Here is a 22,331-nt window from a genome sequence, read left to right as displayed (position 1 = left end):
AGGTAGGGCTGGAATGAGGACCAGTGTAACTATTCAGTGCTGTTAATCCACTTTTATATCTTTGCACCTCTCTAGGGAAAATTTTCCATCTGCTTGGTTTCCCTAACGGTTATAAGCTATCTGTCTGGAACTTGAACGTGCAATGATAGCTGGTACCTAGCCAAAGTAGAAGAATTGCCCAAGTTTTCCAGACCTCTCTTCACACCTGTCCTCTAGTGGTATTACATGTTCAATTCAGTCATTAGCAGGAGACATGATATTTACTTAAATTGGTTTAGTATAGCTATTGGGGTTGGCTGAATATTGGCATGGCAACTAAAATATTCCTCATCACTCAACTGACTTGAGACTCAGTTTTCCCTCTTGTAAGACACTTAACTCACAAGTTACTGAGAGAATGACAAGTTCAAGTGTACATTGCCCCTTCAACAATAATTAGCATAATATTCCATGAGTGGAGTCCATCCACTGAGATATTGCAAAAAGGGTGAGGGGAGTCACACTTACCAGTCACTAACACCTGGGTACCCTGACCTGACTGGTACTCTATGTCAGGTTTCCCCTCCTTGAACTTGACACAGTAGTAGGTGCCAGCATCTGTAAGAGAGATTTCACTGATGCGGATGGAAAAGTCTGTATTGTCATCTTCAGCACTGTTTCCAATTTTGTCTACTCTGGGAAAGATACCTCCTTTGAAACTGTAGATTAATTCCCGGTTTGCCCCAGTTCCTTTGAACCATAAGACAGGTCCTTTGGGGAGTGAATCTGGTACATGACAACTTAAGGTGACTGCCTCCCCCGTTGATACTGTCTTTAACATCTCAGCTTGTTGCACCCGGAATGTGTCATCTGTGGTTCCTAGAAAGAAACTCAAAGTCATTTCATATTTTCCCTGCTTTGGTTTAGGCAGGATTGATGAACATGGAGCACATCTTGTTTGGGACCCATTCACTAATTTCTTTCTTTCTTTTTTTCTTTTTTTACTAACATATAGGAGCACACATGCTCACTTTAAGGATGACTAACTAGTGAAGTCAGTCCAGGGAACCACATTCAACCTCCAATCCTTAAACAAAGTAAGAGGAGACAGGAAAGGAGAAGGCTAGAGTACAAATGGTAGTATTCACAGAGAGAGACTTTGTTTCTCTAATGCTCCAAATCGATCAGAGCTTGGTTCAAGTCTGCCCACTCACACATACCTCCAGTGAGTTTGGGCTTATCCCTCAGATCTCCTTTGAATGCTCATCAGCTACAGAATTTGTGGAGAGATTTGTGCTGAGAAGTGTGGACAAAGGGGAAGTTAAGATATAGCAAGCTTGAATAACCAGGTGGGCACATGGGACCATAACAACTAAGTATGGCTTCTCCACTTACTTGTTCAAGGAGGAGAACATTTTCCTCTCTCTAGAGAAAAGATAGTAGAGCCTCAAGGGACCTTATCAGTTTTGAAAGGTCCACCACTGACTTCAGCCCCTACCACCACCAACATTGCTACCCACACTCTGTCTGTCAAATCCTGTGAAATTAGCATGGCCACAGATGGCCTACAGTGCAGGTAAGGGGGAAGAAAGGGAGCTCTTGCTTGGTGGAGCTAGGAAAGAATGGTAGATAAGATCTCTACAATCACATTTTTCAGTCTGAAAGAAGTGTGTGACTTTCCCATGACCAGTCCGCCATTATGGGCTGTGTGTGAACTTGAGGACATTAGTGGGCAGATCTGTTTTCCTGGCATCTTGATCTTAATTTTCTGCCATCTTAATCTTCCTGTCTTACAGGGACATCTTAATCTTACATGACTTCATGAAATTTAGAGAATGACATGGAAAAAGAGATACTGATAGTCTTCAGAGAATGGCAGAGTTGGGAGTAGAACTCTGAGCAGAACAGAGAAGTGTCAACTACTGAGAAAGTAGCAATCACTTTTTAAAAAAAATATTTACTTCCTTTTGTTGCCCTTGCTGTTTTATTGTTGCTGTTATTGATGTCGTTGTTGTTGGACAGGGCAGAGAGAAGTGGAGAGAGGAGGGGAAGACAGAGTGAGGGAGAGAAAGATAGACACCTGCAGACCTGCTTCACCACCTGTGAAGCGACTCTCCAGTAGCAATCACTCTTGAAGGACATTTACAAGCAAGGCCTTTTAGTAGGTGACACCCAAGAGCCCACCTTCTGGGCTTACAGTTGTCCAGTAGATGATATGGAACATGATGGAAAATAACACATATAGATTTTCTGTGTTGTGAAGCCAGAACCCAGACTGGATTGTAATGACCATTCAGTAACTGCTATCAGGCCCCAGTCACATTCCAACTGACACTGGGTCTGTGGGAATTATCTGGACTTTAGAGATTATGCTTGCCTGAGATATTGAGCATTTGGGGACACACTTAGCCAATGTTGAGATTTTTATCTTGAATTCAGAAGCTTAAAAACGTTGCATGTGTCTGTGACTGATAGTCAGGTCAGGATATATGTTGTAATAGACACGGCATGCTCTCTCCTCTCTTCTCCTCTCCCGGATCAACTAGGAATACCAAAGGAGACCACCCGGACCGAAACAAGTCAGGACTAGAATGACCACAGGAACCCAGTAAATCACCCGTGAGTACAAACACGTGTGGCTGGTGACAGAGAGGAGAGAGGGGCCTAAGGAGAGATTAAGTGACTGCTAACAGTTCAACAGTTTATCAGTGGAGACACCACCTCCAGTCGGCTCCACCAACAAGGGGACAGCTGAAGGGAGGAAAGGACTCCCCAGAGACTCACCAAGTGCAACTCTGAGTCTCCATTGCTACTACCCTCAGAATCTGGAGCAGCAACAGGGAGGGACACCAGGGGACAGAGATCTAACCGGAAACTCAGGAGAAGACCTATACCTCGGTGGCATAGCTGAGGGGCTGTGAAAGTCTCTTTGCATAACCACTGGATTATCTCTGCCACACCCTGCTTTATCTCTTGGTCAGGAGTCAGTGATTAAGCTAAGAAGCCTATTGATAGTTTAAAAGCCCTCAGGCTCCCATAGCTTACAGGGAAGAAAAAGAAAGAGGCTTTTACACCACTGAGCTCCAACTCAGGGATTGAAAAAACTGTTAACTTCCACCACGGTAAACCCTTTAATTAAATTACTTAGACACAAGTCAATCCAGGCAATAGTGATCAATAATTTGAAAAGTACTGATAAAGGGAACTCATAACATAATATATAAAGTGGTTAAAACAACAAGAAAAAATATTGGAGACTCGAACCAGGACAAGAGTCCAGCTAAAAGTCCTCCAGAGGGTGAAGCACAAAACAACGAGTTCAACATCCAAACATTAGCTAAGGAAATAATAACAGGAGTGAGTAAAGAATTTGAAAAAATTGTAATCAGAAATGCAGGAACAACAAATGAGAATATGGAAGAAAATTCTAATAATCTCATGGTTATTAGAGAGCTGAAAGCTGAAATCGCTGAGCTAAGAAGGCAACTAGCTGAACAAGCTAAAACAGTATCAGAGCAGGGCAACAAAATAGATGAACTCCAGAAAGCAGTAGAGGGCAGAGAGAATAGAATCTATGAGGCTGAAGACAGAATTAGCAAGATTGAGGATGAATTAGAGACAACTAAAAAAGAAGTAAGAGATCTCAAAAAGAGATTAAGAGATGCTTAAAACAACAACAGAGTCCTATGGGATGACTTCAAAAGAAACAATATACGCATTATTGGCTTACCAGAGGAAGAAAGAGAAGGAGAGGAAGAAAGCATTCTCCAGGCCATAATAGCTGAAAATTTCTCTAGTCTAGACAACACCAAAGACATAAAGATTCAAGAAGCCCGGAGGGTCCCAAACAAAATTAACACAGACCTAAAGACACCAAGACATGTCATACTTAGAATGGAAAGGAATAAGGATAAAGAAAGGATCCTCAAGGCTGCAAGAGAAAAACAAAGAGTCACCTACAAAGGAAAACCCATAAGATTAGCAGCAGACTTCTCCATACAAACACTACAGGCCAGAAGAGAATGGCAAGATATCTATCGAGTGCTCAATGAGAAAGGCTTTCAGCCAAGAATACTATATCCTGCTAGACTGTCATTCAGACTAGATGGAAGCATCAAAACCTTCTAAGACAAGCAACAGTTGAAGGAAGCAACCATCACCAAGCCTGCCCTGAAAGAAGTTCTGAAAGGTCTCCTATAAACAACCAGACCACCACAAATAGGACATATATCAAAACACTCTAAAACTCTAGAAGAATGGCGTTAAAATATCTTCAATCTTTGATATCAATAAATGTCAATGGCCTGAATTCACCTATTAAAAGACACAGAGTAGGAAGATGGATCAGAAAACACAACCCAACAATATGTTGTCTACAGGAAACTCACCTAACTCAACAAGACAAACACAGACTTAAAGTGAAAGGATGGAAAACTATCATACAAGCCAATGGCCCACAAAAAAGGGCAGGAACAGCTATTCTCATATCTGACATGATAGACTTTAAAATAGATAAGATTAAAAAAGATAGGAATGGACACTACTTAATGCTCAGAGGATCAGTCAATCAAGAGGACTTAACAATTATTAACATCTATGCACCCAATGAGAAGCCATCTAAATACATCAAACTTCTACTGAAAGAGCTACAGCAATATATTAACAGTAACACAATCATAGTAGGGGACTTCAATACCCCACTATCTCAACTTGACAGATCATCCAGGAAGAAAATCAGTAAAGACATAAGGGAGCTAAATGAAGAGATAGATAAACTAGAACTATTGGACATTTTCTGAGTCATTCATCCCAAGAAACTGGAATACACATTTTACTCAAATCCACATGGATCATTCTCAAGGATAGACCATATGTTAGGCCACAAAGACAGCATCAGCCAATTCAAGAGCATTGAAATCATCCCAGGCATCTTCTCAGACCACAGTGGAATTAAACTAACACTTAACAATCAACAAAAGATTAGTAACAGTCCCAAAATGTGGAAGCTCAACAGTACACTTCTTAACAACTTCTGGGTCAAAGAGGAAATCAAGGAAGAAATCAAAATGTTTCGAGAGTTCAATGAAAATGAAGACACAAGCTATCAAAATATTTGGGACACAGCTAAAGCAGTCCTAAGAGGGAAGTTCATAGCTATACAAGCAGACATTAGGAAACAAGAAAAGCACAAATAAATAGCCTGATTGCACATCTTAAAGACATAGAAGAACAACAACAAAGGAATCCTAAAGCAACCAGAAGGACAGAAATCACTAAAGTTAGGGCAGAAATAAATAACATTGAGAATAGGAAAACCATACAAAAGATTAATGAAAGTAAATGTTGGTTCTTCAAAAAAGTAAACAAAATTGACAAGCCTTTATCCAGACTCACAAAACAAAAAATGGAGAAGACCCAAATAAATCGGATAGTAAATGAAAGAGGAGATATCCCAACAGACACCACAGAAATTCAACATATCATGCGAGGCTTCTATGAACAACTATATACCACCAAGCTAGAGAACCTGGAAGAAATGAATGATTTCCTAGATACCTACCAACTTCCAAAACTAAGTCAAGAGGACGTGGATAACATGAACAGGCCCATCACAGCTAATGAAATTGAAACAGTTATCAAAAATCTTCCCAAAAATAAAAGTCCTGGACCAGATGGTTTTATAAATGAATTCTACAAAACTTTCAAAGAAGAACTAATACCTCTACTTTTAAAAGTCTTCCAGAAGATTGAAGACACTGGAATACTCCCTGCCAGCTTCTATGAAGCCAACATCACCCTGATACCAAAAGCAGACAGGGACACAACCAAAAAAGAAAACTACAGACCAATATCTCTGATGAACATAGATGCCAAAATATTGAACAAAATTCTAGCCAACCGGATACAGCAGTATATCAAAAAGATTGTTCATCATGACCAAGTGGGGTTTATCCCAGACATGCAAGGTTGGTTTAATATACGTAAATCAATCAATGTGATCCACCACATCAACAAAAGCAAGACCAAAAATCACATGGTCATATCAATAGATGCAGAGAAAGCCTTTGACAAAATACAACATCCCTTTATGATCAAAACACTACAAAAAATGGGAATAGATGGAAAATTCCTGAAGTTAGTGGAGTCTATACATAGCAAATCTACAGCCAACATCATACTCAATGGTGAAAAACTGGAAGCATTTTCCCTCAGATCAGGTACCACACAGGGCTGCCCACTATCACTATTACTATTCAACATAGTGTTGGAAGTTCTTGCCATAGCAATCAGGCAGGAGCAAGGAATTAAAGGCATACAGATTGGAAGAGAAGAAGTCAAACTCTCCTTATTTGCAGATGACATGATAGTATACATGGAAAAACCTAAGGAATCCAGCAAGAAGCTTTTGGAAATCATCAGGCAATACAGTAATGTGTCAGGCTATAAAATTAACATTCAAAAGTCAGTGGCATTCCTCTATGCAAACACTAAGTTAGAAGAAATTGAAATCCAGAAATCAGTTCCTTTTTCTATAGCAACGAAAACAATAAAATATCTAGGAGTAAACCTAACCAAAGAAGTGAAAGACTTGTATACTGAAAATTATGAGTCACTACTCAAAGAAATTGAAAAAGACACAAAGAAGTGGAAAGATATTCCATGTTCATGGGTTGGAAGAATTAACATCATCAAAATGAATATATTACCCAGAGCCATCTACAAATTTAATGCTATCCCCATCAAGATCCCAAGCACATTTTGTAGGAGAATAGAACAAATGCTACAAATGTTTATCTGGAACCAGAAAAGACCTAGAATTGCCAAAACAATCTTGAGAAAAAAGAACATAACCGGAGGCATCACACTCCCAGATCTCAAACTGTATTATAGGGCCATTGTCATCAAAACTGCTTGGTACTGGAACATGAACAGACACACTGACCAGTGGAATAGAATTGAGAGCCCAGAAATGAGGCCCCACACCTATGGACATCTAATCTTTGACAAAGGGGCCCAGACTATTACATGGGGAAAGCAGAGTCTCTTCAACAAATGGTGTTGGAAACAATGGGTTGAAACATGCAGAAGAATGAAACTGAATCACTGTATTTCACCAAATACAAAAGTAAATTCCAAGTGGATCAAGGACTTGGATGTTAGACCAGAAACTATCAGATACTTAGAGGAAAATATTGGAAGAACTTTTTTCTGCATAAATTTTAAAGACATTTTCAATGAAATGAATCCAATTACAAGGAAGACTAAGGCAAGTATAAACCTATGGGACTACATCAAATTAAAAAGCTTCTTCACAGCAAAAGCAACCACTACCCAAACCAAGAGACCCCTCACAGAATGGGAGAAGATCTTTACATGCCATACATCAGATAAGAGTTTAATAACCAACATATATAAAGAGCTTGCCAGACTCAACAACAAGACAACAAATAACCCCATCCAAAAATGGGGGGAGAACTTGGACAAAATATTCACCACAGAAGAGATCCAAAAGGCCGAGAAACACATGAAAAAATGCTCCAAGTCTCTGATTGTCAGAGCAATGCAAATCAAGACAACAATGAGATATCACTTCACTCTTGTGAGAATGTCACACATCAGAAGAGGTAACAGCAGCAAATGCTGGAGAGGGTGTGGGGTCAAAGGAACCCTCCTGCACTGCTGGTGGGAATGTCAATTGGTCCAACCTCTGTGGAGAACAGTCTGGAGAACTCTCAGAAGGCTAGAAATGGACCTACCCTATGACCCTGCAATTCCCCTCCTGGGGATATATCCTAAGGAACCTAACACATCCATCCAAAAAGATCTGTGTACACATATGTTCTTGGCAGCACAATTTGTAATAGCCAAAACCTGGAAGCAACCCAGATGTCCAACAACAGATGAGTGGCTGAGCAAGTTGTGGTATATATATACAATGGAATACTACTCAGCTGTAAAAAATGGTGACTTCACCGTTTTCAACCGATCTTGGATGGACCTTGAAAAAATCATGTTGAGTGAAATAAGTCAGAAACAGAAGGATGAATATGGGATGATCTCACTCTCAGGCCGAAGTTGAAAAACAAGATTAGAAAAGAAAACACAAGTCGAACCTGAAATGGAATTGGAGTATTACACCAAAGTAAAAGACTCTGGGGTGGGTGGGTGGGGAGAATACAGGTCCATGAAAGATGATGAATGTCATAGTGGGGGTTGTATTGTTAAATGGGAATCTGGGGAATGTTATGCATGTACAAACTATTGTATTTACTGTTGAATGTAAAACATTATTTCCCCAATAAAGAAATAAATTATTAAAAAAAAAAGACACAGCACATATTTATGAGCCTTAGCTTATGCTTATCTCTAAGTCTCAGAAATCCTAGTCATCTTCTAGGTGAACTTTCTAACTTTTGAACTATGCAATATTCACTTGCAGGTACATCTTACCTGCCCTTTTTTTTGGGTGGGGGGGTATAAGCGGGAGAAGGGAATTACCCACTAATCTGTGTTAGGATTCTGGTGAATTGGCTGTGAGGGAAGGGCCAGTAAAATGTCTCTCTCTTCTTAAAAACTTTAAAAAATATTTTTATTTATTATTGGATAGAGACAGAGAAATTGAGAGGGGAGGGGGACATAGAGAAGGAGACAGATACTGGGAGCCCTACTTCACCACTCTTGAAGCTTTCCCCCTGCAGGTGGGGACAAGGGTCTTGAACCCGGGTCCTTGCACATTGTAGTTTGTGTGCTTAACCAGGTGCACCACCACCTGCCCCCGCCCCCATGGCTCCCTATCAGACAGAGGATATCTGAATGACTAAATAGACTCTCTATTTACTAGGTTGGTTGTAAATAATGGGATCCAGTATCTAGTGTGTTGTAACGGCTAAATACATGTTGCCACTTAAAAAATTACCTTTACAAACCAAGGCAAGGAATTTATCATCTTGTACTCACCATTCACAGAAACATATGTTCCTGGGCCTGATATATACTCCATGTCAGGATGTCCTATTATTAACTTTACACAATAATAGGTGCCAACATCTTCAAGTGACACATCACTGATGCGGATAGAATAATCTGTTTGGTTGGCATCTGTGTCTTCCACTGGGGTTATTCGGGGGAAGTGACTCCCATCAAATTTATAGATTAAATGTCGTTGGGTTCCTGTATCTTTGAACCATAAGACAGGTCCTTCTGGGGTGAGAGCAGACATGTTGCAGGCCAGGGTTATCACACCGCCAGCATTCGCCGACACAGAACTCTGGGGCTGGTTTACCTGGATCTCATCACCTGAAGTTCCTGGAAAGGAACTGCATTATTTTCTTATGTCCTCTGATCAAGATTTTTTATAATAACATCTAATTTTTTCATAATAACATCTAAATCTCATCACATACATCAGCAATGTTTTAGCACTACTGTATGAAAATTACAAATTTAGTTTATGGGATGAAGGGAAAGGTACCAGTATATAGAAAGAAGCATGGCATTATTCTTTTGTATCATATGAAAGAACTCGAGGAGCATAATAAACGTGAATATATTTTCAACAAGCAGATGAATACACTTCTCTTAACAGAAAAAAAGTGAAATAAAATTTGGCTCAGATTTTTCTTTAAATACTGAAATTAGAAGTAAGGTTCCAAGCTAAGAAAAATTTGATAATGTCAAAGATGTATTTGGAGATTCAGCCTCATGGACATGAGAAATGAATACAAGATTAAATAAATGGGATTACATGAAACTAAAGAGCTTCTACACACTGAAAGCAAACTATACAAGAATAACAAGGCAACCCAGTAAATGGGCAAAAATATTTTCACATCACACATCAGACAAGCTGCTGATATTAAGCATGTATACAGTATTGGTACAGCTCTACAAAGCTAACTCAATAAAAAAGTGGCCAAAGAACTAAACAGTTTTTTTTCTAAGTATTTTATTTATTTTATTTTTGAGAGAGATGCAGAGAGAAAGACACAGGGAAACACCAGAGCACTGCTCAGCTCTGGCTTATGGTGGTGCGGGGGATTGAACCTGGGACTTCAGAGCCTCAGGCATGACAGTCTCTTTGCATAACCACTATGCTATCTACCCCCATCCATAAACAGTTTTCTGGAGAGTCGGGCAGTAGTGCAGTGGGTTAAGTACAGGTGGCCTAAAGAGCAAGGACCAGCCTAAGGATCCCAGTTCGAGCCCCTGGCTCCACCTGCAGGGGAGTCACTTCATAGGAGGTGAAGCAGGTTTGCAGGTGTCTCTCTTTCTCTCTCCCTCTCTGTCTTCCCCTCCTCTCTCCATTTCTTTCTGTCCTATCCAACAACAACGACATCAATAATAACTACAACAATAAAAAACAGCAAGGACAACAAAAGGGGATAAATAAATAAATAAATAAATATTAATTTAAAAAGTTTTCTAAAGAGATACACATGGCCCACAGACACAGGAAGAAATGCACCATCTCACATTTCTCTAATGAGAGAAATGCAAATTGAAACTACAGTGAGATACCATCTCACACCTGAGAGAATGGCTTCCATCGACAAATCAGGGAATGACAGATGTTGGTAAGGTTGTGGAGGAAAAGAAATTCTGCCACACTGCTGGTGGGGAATGCAAACTGGTACGGCCCCTTTAGAAGACTGTATGGAGAACATCCTTAAACAAATTAAAATAGAATTACTTTATGATCCAGCTATTCCACTCTTAGACATTTATCCAAAGGGCTCTGAAACACTAATTCAGAGAGACGTATACACTCCTACATTCATAACTACATTTATTGACAATAGCCAAAAAGTGGAAGCAGCCTAGATGCCCATAGTCAGGTAACTGGCTAAAGCAGTTATGGGATATATCTTCCATGGAATACTACTTCACAGTCACAAAATATATTGTGTCCTTTGGGACAAAGTAGATGGAACTAGAGGTTATGGATCCTGAGTGAAATACGTAAAGAGATAAAAGACAAACTACCAGATGGTTTCATTCATATGTAGAATCTAGAGGTTGGTACACATAAACTTGGAAACAAACAAACAGAAGCATGCAAGTGTTTCTAAGACTTGTGATCTAAGTAGGTGAATAAAAGCTATGACACCACATGATGGAAACCTTAGGGTTTGGGGTACCAGGTAAAATAGGGGGTGGCTAGTTAATTGAAAATGTCAGAACAACAGTCAAGCCATTCACTTGAAGTCTGTTTCACATGACAAGTGAGACAATCTTATATTACTATCTATTTGTCATTTGAAACTCAGCTTCAGTGGGATGTCCTGGAGTATTAGTTCCTTCTGGTAATTCTCCCTGGAGTGGACAAAATTCCTGGAATTTTCAGGCCATGTAGGTATGTGCACATAGGAGGCATGGAACCAAAGCAAGTAGGAAGAGTGTTTTTATCTTGGGGGGAAATAATATCTGGTCATAGGTCATTTCATACCTTCTTCATGCCTTTACTCATTTATCTTTTGCCACTGGGGTTATTGCTAGAGCTTCATGTCTGCACAAATTCGATACTTCTGGTTACTATATATTTTTTTGATAGAGGGTGACACACACACACACACACACACACACACACACACACACACACACACACACACGAAAAGAGAGAGACAGAAGGGGAGACATCATTGCTCCACAACTAATGAAGCTCTTCCTTGCTCAGGTGGAGACTGGGGTCTTGAATCCAGGTCCCCTAGTGTATGCTCCACCTAGTGAATCATCACCGGAATCACCATGCCCCTCTCCTCTCCTCTCCCCTCCCCCTTCCCTCCCCTCTCCCCTCCCCTCTCCCCTCCCCTCCCCCCTCTCCCCTCCCCCTCCCCTCCTGTCTTCCCTCTCCCTCTTCTCCCCTCCCTCCCCTCTCCCCTCCCCCTCCCCTCCCATCCCCTCTTCTCTCCCATCCCCTCTTCTCCCCCTCCCCTCCCCTCTCCTCTCCCCTCCCCTCTCCCCTCCCCTCCCCTCTCCTCTCCCCTCTCCCCTCCCCTCTCCTCTCCCCTCCCCTCTCCCCTCCCCTCCCCTCTTCTCCTCTTCCCTCCCCTCATCAAGGATAATTGTTAATAACTTTACATTAATTAATCAATTTACATTTTTGCCATCAAAAACATTTTGACTCTCAGTTCCTGTGTAACTCTACCACTATTTCCCAGACACCAGTTTTTCTATTCTTTACTTTTTTGTTTTTGGTAGATGCCAGAGATATAAATATATAGAGAGGTGAGACACCTGTAGGACTGTTCTACTTGTGAAACTTCTCTCACTGCAGATGGGGACTCAGAGCATGAATTCAGCTCCTTACATATGATAATGTGTGTGTTTTGCTGGGTGCACCACCAGCTGACCCCAACTTTACTTTTATTCTTTTAAAATTTTCATTAGTTTTGGGAGAGAGGGTGTCATCACCCTCATTTATAGAGAAGGACACACTCAGGTTGCCCAGAGTTACACAGAGTCTGGAGTAGTGTGGCAGGGAATTTCAGGCCTGAAGCTAAAGTCCAGCTATTTTCTCAGCGAGGTCATTTCTCACCAATCTGGGCCCCAGACAGAATTTCTGCTTGGTCTCACTGTGTATTGCTGTTCTAGCAGACCTCTTCTGAAAACCTGAAATGAACCTACAAATGAAATGTCTGTGAAAGTGACTGCAGGAAGGCAGGGCCACACAGCACCCATGGGAGCTAGAGGCTGGCAGCCAGCTGTGAGGTGAGGTTGTGCAGTCCCAGTTCCTAAACTGAAATGGGAAAACAGGCCCTTTCCTTTCCTCTAGTTTCCTCTTGTCTCCTCCCAGCCTCCTCCCCTCCCCTTCTTCCCCCTCTGCTCCCCTCCCCTCCCCTCCCCTCCCCTCCCCTCCCCTCCCTTCCCCTCTCCTTCCCTCCCCTCTCCTCCCCTCCCTTGTCCTCCCCTCCTCTCCCCTCCCCTCTGCTCCTCTCTTCCTCTTCCCTCCCCTCTCCTGTTCTCTTCCTCAAACTCTTTATCCTCCTCATTCTCCTCTTACTTCTTCTTTTTAGCCCCACTTCCCCAGAGCCCCCATCCCACTAGGGAAAGAGAGAGACAGGCTGGGAGTATGAATCAACCTGCCAAAGCCCATGTTCTGCGGGGAAGTAATTACAGAAGCCAGACCTTCCACCTTCTGTATCCCGTAATGTCCCTGGGTCCATACTCCCAGAGGGATAAAGAATAGGAAAACTATCAGGGGAGGGAATGGGATACTGAGTTCTGGTGGTGGGAATTGTGTGGAGTTGTACCCCTCTTATCCTATGGTTTTTGTCAGTGTTTCCATATATATAAAATTTTATTTTCCCTTTTGTTGCCCTTGTTTTTTTTATTGTTGTTGTAGTTATTATTGTTGTTATTGATGCTGTCATTGTTAGATAGGACAGAGAGAAATGCAGAGAGGAGGGGAAGACAGAGGGAGAGAAAGAAAGATGCAGACCTGCTTCACCGCCTGTGAAGTGACTCCCCTGCAGGTGGGAAGCCGGGGGCTTGAACCGGGATCCTTACTCTGGTCCTTGCGCTTCACACCACCTGTGCTTAATGCACTGTGCTACCCCCCCGACTCCTAGTGTTTCATATATATATATATATAGTCACTTTGGGGCAGGAAAACCGACTTCATTGGCACAGGCCCAGAATTAGCTCACACGGCAAATTCTGGGCCCTGAATATCAGTTTTTTTTTTTTTCTTTTTTAATAGTGAAACAGTACACAAAACATGTTGGCTAATGATTGCCAGTTGAGTATGTGAGGACTAGGTGACGGGCAGAGCTAGTAAAAGGCTTAAAGCCCTCAGGGTCATACAAACACTAGAAGATGGAAGGCAATTAAGCTTGGGATTTATAGGTGTCCTGAAAACCTGGTACAGATATTTGCAATGAGAACTGTGGTGGTTATCTTTGGGAAATGGGAGGGTAGAGATACAGAACATTGGTAGTGGGTGTGGTGTGGAACTGTATACTGATTTCACAATTTTGAAACCAAGTATTAATCACAAATAAAAAAAGGAATAAAAACGATAGAAAACTAAAACAAACAAACAAAAGATGAACAATGTGCGATTAACCAACACACTGTATTTATCATTTAGGCTGCATATAGAGGCCTTTCCCTCTCATTCTGTTGGCTTGGAAGTTCACTTTTCTAATTCTGCCCAAGTAAACAATAAGATATGAATTCTTGATGAAATTGATATTTTTGCCATGGTATAATCGGGTGTAAAGACATCATAACAATTACAGTGCTGCATATTAATTACTGATCAGCCTTTTCCACCAAATCTTACTCCTTAGTATTTATTTGGTTTTGTTATGTGTTCTTGGGTAGCACACAGGCAGTACTGATTTTTGGTTCACGTAAGATAAACAAAATGTATGCAAATTAAGCTTGACAGAACTCTGGAACAGATTTTTTTTTTTTTTTTTTTTTTAGCAATTTCTCAATCTTAGTGTATTTTTCCTTTTTTTTTTCCTCCGGGGTTTTTGCTGGGGCTCAGTGCCTGCACTATGAATCAATCCACTATTCCTGGAGGCTATTTTTTCCCTTTTGTTGCTATCGTTGTTCTTGTTATTATTATTGTCATTGCTGTCATTGTTGTTGAATAGGACAGAGAGAGGGAGAGAAAGATAGACACCTGCAGACCTGCTTCACCGCTTGTGAAGTGGACCACCCCTGCAGGTGGGGAGCCGGGGACTCGAACCGGGACCCTTATGCCCGTCCTTGCGCTAACCCACTGTGCTACTGCTTGACCCCTTATTTTTCTATTTTTATGAATCAAATTGCTTTAAACATAGCAATTTAAAAGCACATAATTAGGACTGGGGAGTTAGTGTAGTGGTTATGTGAAAGACTCATGCCTTAGGCTCCTTGGCTTTAGGTACAATTTCCCATTTTTCTGGGAGAGTAAAGGGGATATGTCTTTATTTATTTATTTATTTATTTTTATTTATTCTTTTCACCATCGCTAAATGTCTGTGTCCCCATTCCCACCCCTATAGGTAACCACTATAGTCCTACAGTCCCGTAACTTTTTTATCCAGTCATCTGTCGAAGGGTGTTTAAGCTGTTTCCAGGTTTTTGCTATTGTGACTAAAGCCACTATAAACATGGGGGTGCCTGTGTCCCTTTGAATCAGTGCTATTATATCTTTTGGGTATAAGCCTAGTAGTGGAATTATGGGGTCATATGGCATGTCCATTTGTATTTGTTTAAGGATTCTCCATGGTGGTTGTACTAGGTACACTTTCCTGCACCACCCTAGGCAAGAGCTGAGCAGTTCTCTGGTAGAAGCAACAACAATAAAAAATAAAACAACTGCCCCTCATGCATTTATTATTTAACAGTTCTGTGAATTAGGACTTCAAGTCCAACTTAGCTTAGTTTTCATGTACAGAAAGAAGATAAGAGGAAAACACAGGAAAACTCAGTCTATTATGCAAGAAATGTTTGAGGGGACCAGAAGCTAGGAAAGAACCCTGAGACAGTTTTTTCCTGTGTTTATAGCAGCTTTATTCACAATTTCCAAGGTTTATAGCAACCAGTATGACCTTCAGTAACTAAACCTAAAACAATTTTGTAAAAGAATGTTACCTCAATAAAAAAACAAATTGTGGTACATTAGACAGAAATATTATTCAGAACTCAATAGAAATGAGTTATCCAGCCCTGAAAACATAGGCAAGAACCATTAACTGCTTATTACCAGCTGAGAGGAAATGACTACATACTGTATGATTCTAACTACATGACATTCTGGGAAAGATAGAACTATGGAGATAGTAAAAAGATCTGTTGTTGCTGCCAGGGGGTAGTGTTGGCAAGACTGGTAAACAGGCACAACATGGATTTTTTAGGGCAATAAAACGGCTTTGCATAATACTATATAGGGGGATCCATCATATATTTACCCAGCACCATACGTTGAACAGCACTGAGAATAAATAATAATGTAAACTATCCACTTCCAGTGTTAAATGATGCCAAATGTATCAGTTATGGCAAACGCACTTTTTACATTTAAATTCTGGTGCAGATAATAGGGGCTATGAAGTAACGGGGCAAGTAGTAGTATGGTAAACCTTGCCCATTTTGATGTGACCTTGAAACCATTTTAAGGTATGAAATGTACTATTTATTATTTAAACATATATTTATTAATATTTATTATAGAATCATTAAATTATCTTTTTAAAAATGTCGTTGCCATACCAGCCAAAATCTAGATTTTCCTCCATGTTAAGTGTCCTGGGGGTTTCATGTTCTGTTTTTTAAATGTTATTTATTTTATTTTTGTGAGAGCTGCACAGAGAAAGAGAGACAGAGAGACAGAGAAACACCAGAGCACTACTTGGCTCTGGCTTCTGTGGTGTGGGGGATTGAACCCGGGACTTTGGAGCCTCAGGCATGAGAGTCTGTTTGCATAACCATTTTGCTATCTCCCCAGCCCAGGGTTTCATTTTCTATATTTAGGTTTATAATTCATTTTAAAAGCATTATTTTTATTATTATTGTACCAGAGCACTGCTCAGCTCTGGCTTATGATGGGGCAGAATATTAAATCTGGAGCCTCAGAGCCACTGAGAACCTGTTTGCATAACCACTATACTATCTCTCCTGTTCAAAATTTATTTATTTATTTATTTATGAGAGAGAGAGAGAGAGAGAGTTGAGAAAGGAATCAGAGTACTGCTCAAGTCTGCCATAAGGTGGTGCTAGAGATTGAGTTTGAGGCCTTTGAGGCTTCAGGCATTTAAGTTAGTAATCTTAACAGGCTGAGCTCTCTCCCTGGCTCTGTAAATATTTGAGTTAACTTTAACTTTTGTAATGGTTGCTAAATCTGTATCCAGAGTGGATGTCTGGTTATTTAGGCATAACTTACTGAAAGGACTACCTTTGCTCCATTATATTATCTTTGCCAAAGAAAGAATATATGCTATTGATCTGTTCATTTTTCTTTCACCTATGTCACATTTTGATTACCGTAGCTTTATAGTAAGTCTGGGATGCATTGGATCGACCTTCCCGTGGTGCATCCCGTGAGTACCCATTCATTGGGGAAACTGACGATCCTTCCTAGCCGACTGAATCCACATGGATCCCAGTCACTTTCAAAGCCAGTAACTGGCTACGGAAGAAGGGCAAACGCTAGAAGAAGAATAGTAAGGCTTATAGTCAGACAGCGTTAATTCTGAAAGTTTCTTCTTTAATATTGTGCTTGCTATTCCAGGTCTTTTGTCTTTTTCATATAAACAATCAGATTTCTGATATCCATAAAACTACCTGCTGCTATTTTGATTGGAATTGAATTTAATCTATAGATCAAATTGGAAGATATCAATTGGAACTGGTATCTTAGCAATACTGAGTCTCCTATCCATGAATATGGACTATAGCTCTCATTTTTAGCTTTTTAAATGAAACTTTTATAAATTTTTTGGACATATTTTGTCTGTGCTTTATTAGATTTGTACATAAATATTTCTTTTTTTGTTACTAATGTAGATAGTCACCTGTTTATTTTTATGATAGAGACATAGTTGAGGGTGCTGGACAGTGGTACACCTGGTTAAGTGCAGCACATAGTACCAAGCACAAGTACCCACATAAAGATCTGGGTTCAAGCCTCTGGCTCCCCATCTGCAGGGAGAATGCTTCACAAGCAACAGAGCAGGTCTGCAGGTGTCTATCTTGTCACTTTGCTGAATTTATTTAGCTCAGAGAGGGATTTTCTAATAAATTCCCTTAAATTTTATATGTAGACAATTATATCAACTGCAAATAATTTCATTTTCCCTCCTTTCCAATCTATATACCATCATTCCTTTTTTCCCCCCAATATATATAGTAGTTTTGGTATTACTTTGATGAAAAGATATATAAAGAAAAGAAAAAACCCAAAACATAGCATGGGTTCCATGGCAGCTTTACCAGCTAACACTAAAGTTCTCTCTAGTGGGTGATACTATCTATATTATTATTATTATTGTTATTAATATATTTTTATTGGGGGAATTAATGTTGTTACAGCCGACAGTAAATACAATAGTTTGTACATGCATAACATTTCTCAGTTTTCCATATAGCAATACAACCCCCACTAGGTCCTCTGCCATCCTGTTCCAGTACCATCATTCCTTTCGTCTTCACCATCCTTCTATTTCTTTTCTGCCTGCTTCTCAGCCTTCCTTTCTTCCTTCCTTTTTCCTTCCTTCCTCCCTCCCTCCCTCCCTCCCTTCCTCCCTTCCTTCCTTCCTTCCTTCCTCCCTTCCTTCTTTCATACTTTCACTTTCTTAATCCTCCTGAACAACCTAGTTTATGTTGAATAAGAGTTGTGAGACTTGGGGAGGGGGTGTCAGGGGGTTAAATGCACGTGGCACAAAGTGCAAGGACTGGCATAAGGATCCTGGCTGGAGCTCCCCGGCTCCCCACCTGCAGGGGAGTCACTTCACAGGAGATGAAGCAGGTCTGCAGGTGTCTTTTTCTCTCCCCCTCTCTGTCTTCCCCTCCTCTCTCCATTTTTCATTGTCCTATCCAACAATGATGACATCAATAATAACTACAACAAACAATTAAAAAAAAAAACCAAGGACAACAAAAGGGAAAATAAATTTAAAAAATTAAAAAAAGAAATTAGAGTTGTGAGACTGGAAATATTTACCTTTTGGGGTGGGGCAGAGGTTTGGGGGAATAGCATAATGGCTATGCAAAGAGACTCTCAGGCCTGAGGCTTTGAAGTCCCAGGTTCATAGCCAGAGCTGAGCAGTGCTCTGGTAAACAAACAAACAAACAAACAAAAATTATCTTTTTCATTAGGAAGAAAAAATTAAGTCTTCTAAGATTAAGTATAATGATTACTTGGAACTCCTGGAGGTGAAGCCATGGTGGAATAGTCACTAGCAAATAATGCTCCTTTCAGACAGCCACATAAAAAGCACAAGCCATAGAAAAACTTCTCCAGAGCAGGGTCAGGTTTGCCTGAAAGATGCACCTTTTTCTGAAGGTGAAAGTGGGTAAATGCAGACAGCACTTGGTAGAAGGGAGTGAAGGTCTGGTGCTCACCTGCTGCATTGTTGCTCGTAGCATGGTGTGGCTTGAGGACAAAGCAGAGACTGTGGGATCAAGGACTCATCTCTGGGGCAGAACAGGAAGTCATCTGAAAACTGGCTATTGAACCCAGTAGTATGAGTCTGGCTGAATCCCCCTCTCCCCAGTGGAGGGGATTTTGGGTGAGAACAGCCTCATGTAAAACTAAATGGTTGACATCCTGCATGACCTGGAAATTGAGACTGTCCTGTTGAACACATGCAGAGGAAAGTTTTACTGCATTGACTGAATAGGGGGTCTGGACAGCCAGGGCACAGCAGAGCCCTCCTGCTGAGCTGTACACTCTCCAGTTCTCCTCAGGCAAGCTCAGGTGCCACTGTTAAATTTCATCTTTCCGTTGTCCTCTCCTGTCCCACCAAGCCTCCTCCTCCTCCTTACTCAGATAATGGTCTTGATTTTCTTTTCATCTGGTTTGAACTGCTCATGCCAACTGCTGTGGTGACTTCTATCAGTGGGAACTAATGGCCTTGGGAAGGTGACTACATGTCTATTGAGCTTTTTCTGCAAGTAGAGATAGTATTTGATATGCGGACTCTCTCAAAAGCCTAGACCAAGTAGATTAGAAGCTCCCAATAGCACAGCTATATACAAGATACTGGGTACAGTACAGCAAACCATAACAAAGGGACTTTTCAAAGTTAACCCAATTAACAAATAATGTGATGATAATATTAACTATTGATTGTCTTTTTGAACCCTAAGACAGCAGGAACCTCACATCTTCACTATAGAGCCCCTACTTCCCCCAGTCCTGGCACCCTTGGATAGGGCTCACTTTCCCATATGCATCTCCCAATCCATACCAAATAATGTTGCATCCGCCGATCACAACCTAACCAAAGCAACGATTGCCATCTCAACATGCTTCACCTCAGAGTGTATCCAGAGACTTCACGTGTGGAATGACAACCCTTCAGCTTCATTACTCGGGTGAGACCTTTCCTTTTATAGTACATTCTAATTTCATCTCAGGTAGTTCACTTTCTAACAAAGTCCCATAACCTAGACATACACCAGTTTCTGTGAGAGAGAGCGTATGTGCACACGTATCCATAAACTACTGCAAAATATATACCTGAAAGCAGGATTACACTAGAGTTTGCAGTGAGTACCTCCCTAACACTTCCTCTCCACTATTCCAAACTTGGGATCCATGATTGCTCAACAAATTGTTTGGCTTTGTATGTTAACTCTCTTTTCAATCACCAGGTTCCAGATGCCACCAGGATGCTGGCTAGGCTTCCCGGGATTGAAGACCCCACCAATGTGTCCTGGAGCTCAGCTTCCCCAGAGACACACCCTACTAGGGAAAGAGAGAGGCAGACTGGGAGTATGGACCGACCAGTCAACGCCCATGTTCAGCGGGGAAGCAATTACAGAAGCCAGACCCTCTACCTTCTGCAACCCTCAACGACCCTGGGTCCATGCTCCCAGAGGGCTAGAGAATGGGAAGGCTATCATGGGAGAGGGTGGGTTATGGGGATTGGGTGGTGGGAATTGTGTGGAGTTGTACCCCTCCTACCTTATGCTTTTGTTCACTAATCCTTTCTTAAATAAAAAATTAAAAAAAAAAAAAGAATAGTGCTATTCTGCTGGGAAGCCTGTAAGACTTAGCTCCCATTGCTGACCCAGGAGACTTTTAGTGAACACTCCTAGTTAGTGTTCAATAAGCACTCGGAACTCTGTAAAATTTGAATAGTGTTTTTTTTTTTCTGGATTGAAGCATTATGGATTCTTTCCTTGTTTCATAATTTCATGTTTTTCTCCACTGAGCATGAAGTATTTGTGTGGTGGCAATAAATTTAAAAGACAGATCTTTTGTTCCCAAAGACTGAGGGATATTATGTGTGCTGTGCTCAGCTCTGTGACAATGAGCAGTACGTCCATTACCTGAACAAAAAGATGTGGAATAGAAACTGCCACTGGGAGGTTTTGTGAACCCAGGGCTATTCCTGTCTAGTTTTCTAAATTTCGCCATCTTTTGGGAGAGAGCAGCGGAAACCTCTTCAAAAGAAACTCTATGGAGACAGGCAGAGGGAAGTTCCCACCACATACACCTGAAGTTCCACTCACCCATGAGCCCTAGCAGCATAGGCAGCAACAAGGATGGCAAAGGTGGATGGGGAGGGGAGGCAGGTACAGGCATTGTGGTGGCTCTTGGACTCTGTTCTGTCTGACTGTAGTCCTCTTGAGGCCTGGGAAACCTCTGCTCTGAGGAGAGAGAACAAGACATGCCTCCATGATGTCAGAGTAAGAGGATTGTGATGAGAGGAAAGGCAGAGGGACTGTGACACTTTTTCTTCATGATTGTGAATTACACAAAGTTGCTACAAGCTTGGAAATTACTGTTGGGAATGTTTGGGGTTTTCAGAGATGGTGGGACACAACACTTGCAGGTTTTTCTCCTTCTCAAATACCATTCCATCTCAGAGATTCTTTCCAACCCCACAGCTCTTGCTTATCTAGGAGCCCCAGAGACATGGTCTGAGACAAAGGCTTTTGGAACCTTGTGATGAGTTGGTGTGGACCAACACTATGAATACAACATCTGAGCCTCGATGAGCTGTGCAAGAGCTCAGAAGAGGATGGATCTTGATTCCCTTGCCCTTTCATGATAGATAAGAGATCCATTTCTTCCAATTTAGAGGTAAAACACAAGTCTTAATGCAACATGTGCAGGAGAATCTTAGCTTTATAGTATCTCGCTGCACAGAGTGTAAGAAACTCCCTCCGTTCTCCTTTCACTGGGATAGGTGTTAAGAGTTTTGGAGATTCAGAAGAGATCCAAAAGTCTGAGAAACACGTGAAAAAATGCTCCAAGTCTTTGATTGTCAGAGAAATGCAAGTAAAGACAACAATGAGATACCACTTCACTCCTGTGAGAATGTCATACATCAGAAAAGGTAACAGCAACAAATGCTGGAGAGTGTGTGGGGTCAAAGGAACCCTCCTACACTGCTGGTGGGAATGTAAATTGGTCTAGCCTCTGTGGAGAACAGTTTGGAGAACTCTCAGAAGGCTAGAAATGGACCTACCCCATGATCTTGCAATTCCTCTCCTGGGGATATATCCTAAGGAACCCAACACACCCATCCAAAAAGATCTGTGTATACATATGTTCTTGGCAGCACAATTTGTAATAGCCAAAACCTGGAAGCAACCCAGGTGTCCAACAACAGATGAGTGGCTGAGCAAGTTGTGGTATATATATATATATATATACTACTCAGCTATAAAAAATGGTGACTTTA

The 22,331-nt window shown here is 41.1% G+C and overlaps 1 protein-coding gene across 3 annotated transcripts in view; it reads right to left on the bottom strand.

The window, feature by feature from the left end:
• LOC132537510 (MAM domain-containing glycosylphosphatidylinositol anchor protein 2-like) overlaps positions 1-21,273 on the bottom strand; it is a 37,473-nt gene extending 16,200 nt beyond the window's left edge. The window contains exons 1-4 of one of the 3 annotated variants that reach the window (XM_060187626.1): positions 21,154-21,273; positions 19,036-19,136; positions 8,938-9,285; positions 508-858 (exon numbers count right to left, since the gene is read on the bottom strand). In XM_060187626.1, coding sequence (XP_060043609.1) covers positions 508-858; positions 8,938-9,199 — 613 coding nt within the window. In that variant the 5' untranslated portion in view covers positions 9,200-9,285; positions 19,036-19,136; positions 21,154-21,273. The remainder of the gene's footprint in view (positions 1-507; positions 859-8,937; positions 9,286-19,035; positions 19,137-21,153) is intronic. The other 2 variants (XM_060187619.1, XM_060187611.1) reach the window with 2 other exon arrangements.
• Positions 21,274-22,331: the final 1,058 nt, after the last annotated feature.

The sequence above is a fragment of the Erinaceus europaeus genome, chromosome 1 (assembly GCF_950295315.1).
Source record: "Erinaceus europaeus chromosome 1, mEriEur2.1, whole genome shotgun sequence".
In the NCBI taxonomy this organism is placed as follows: Eukaryota; Metazoa; Chordata; class Mammalia; order Eulipotyphla; family Erinaceidae; genus Erinaceus; species Erinaceus europaeus.
The sequence above is the reverse complement of the archived record's forward strand: the minus strand, read 5'-3'. Positions and strand labels throughout refer to the sequence as shown.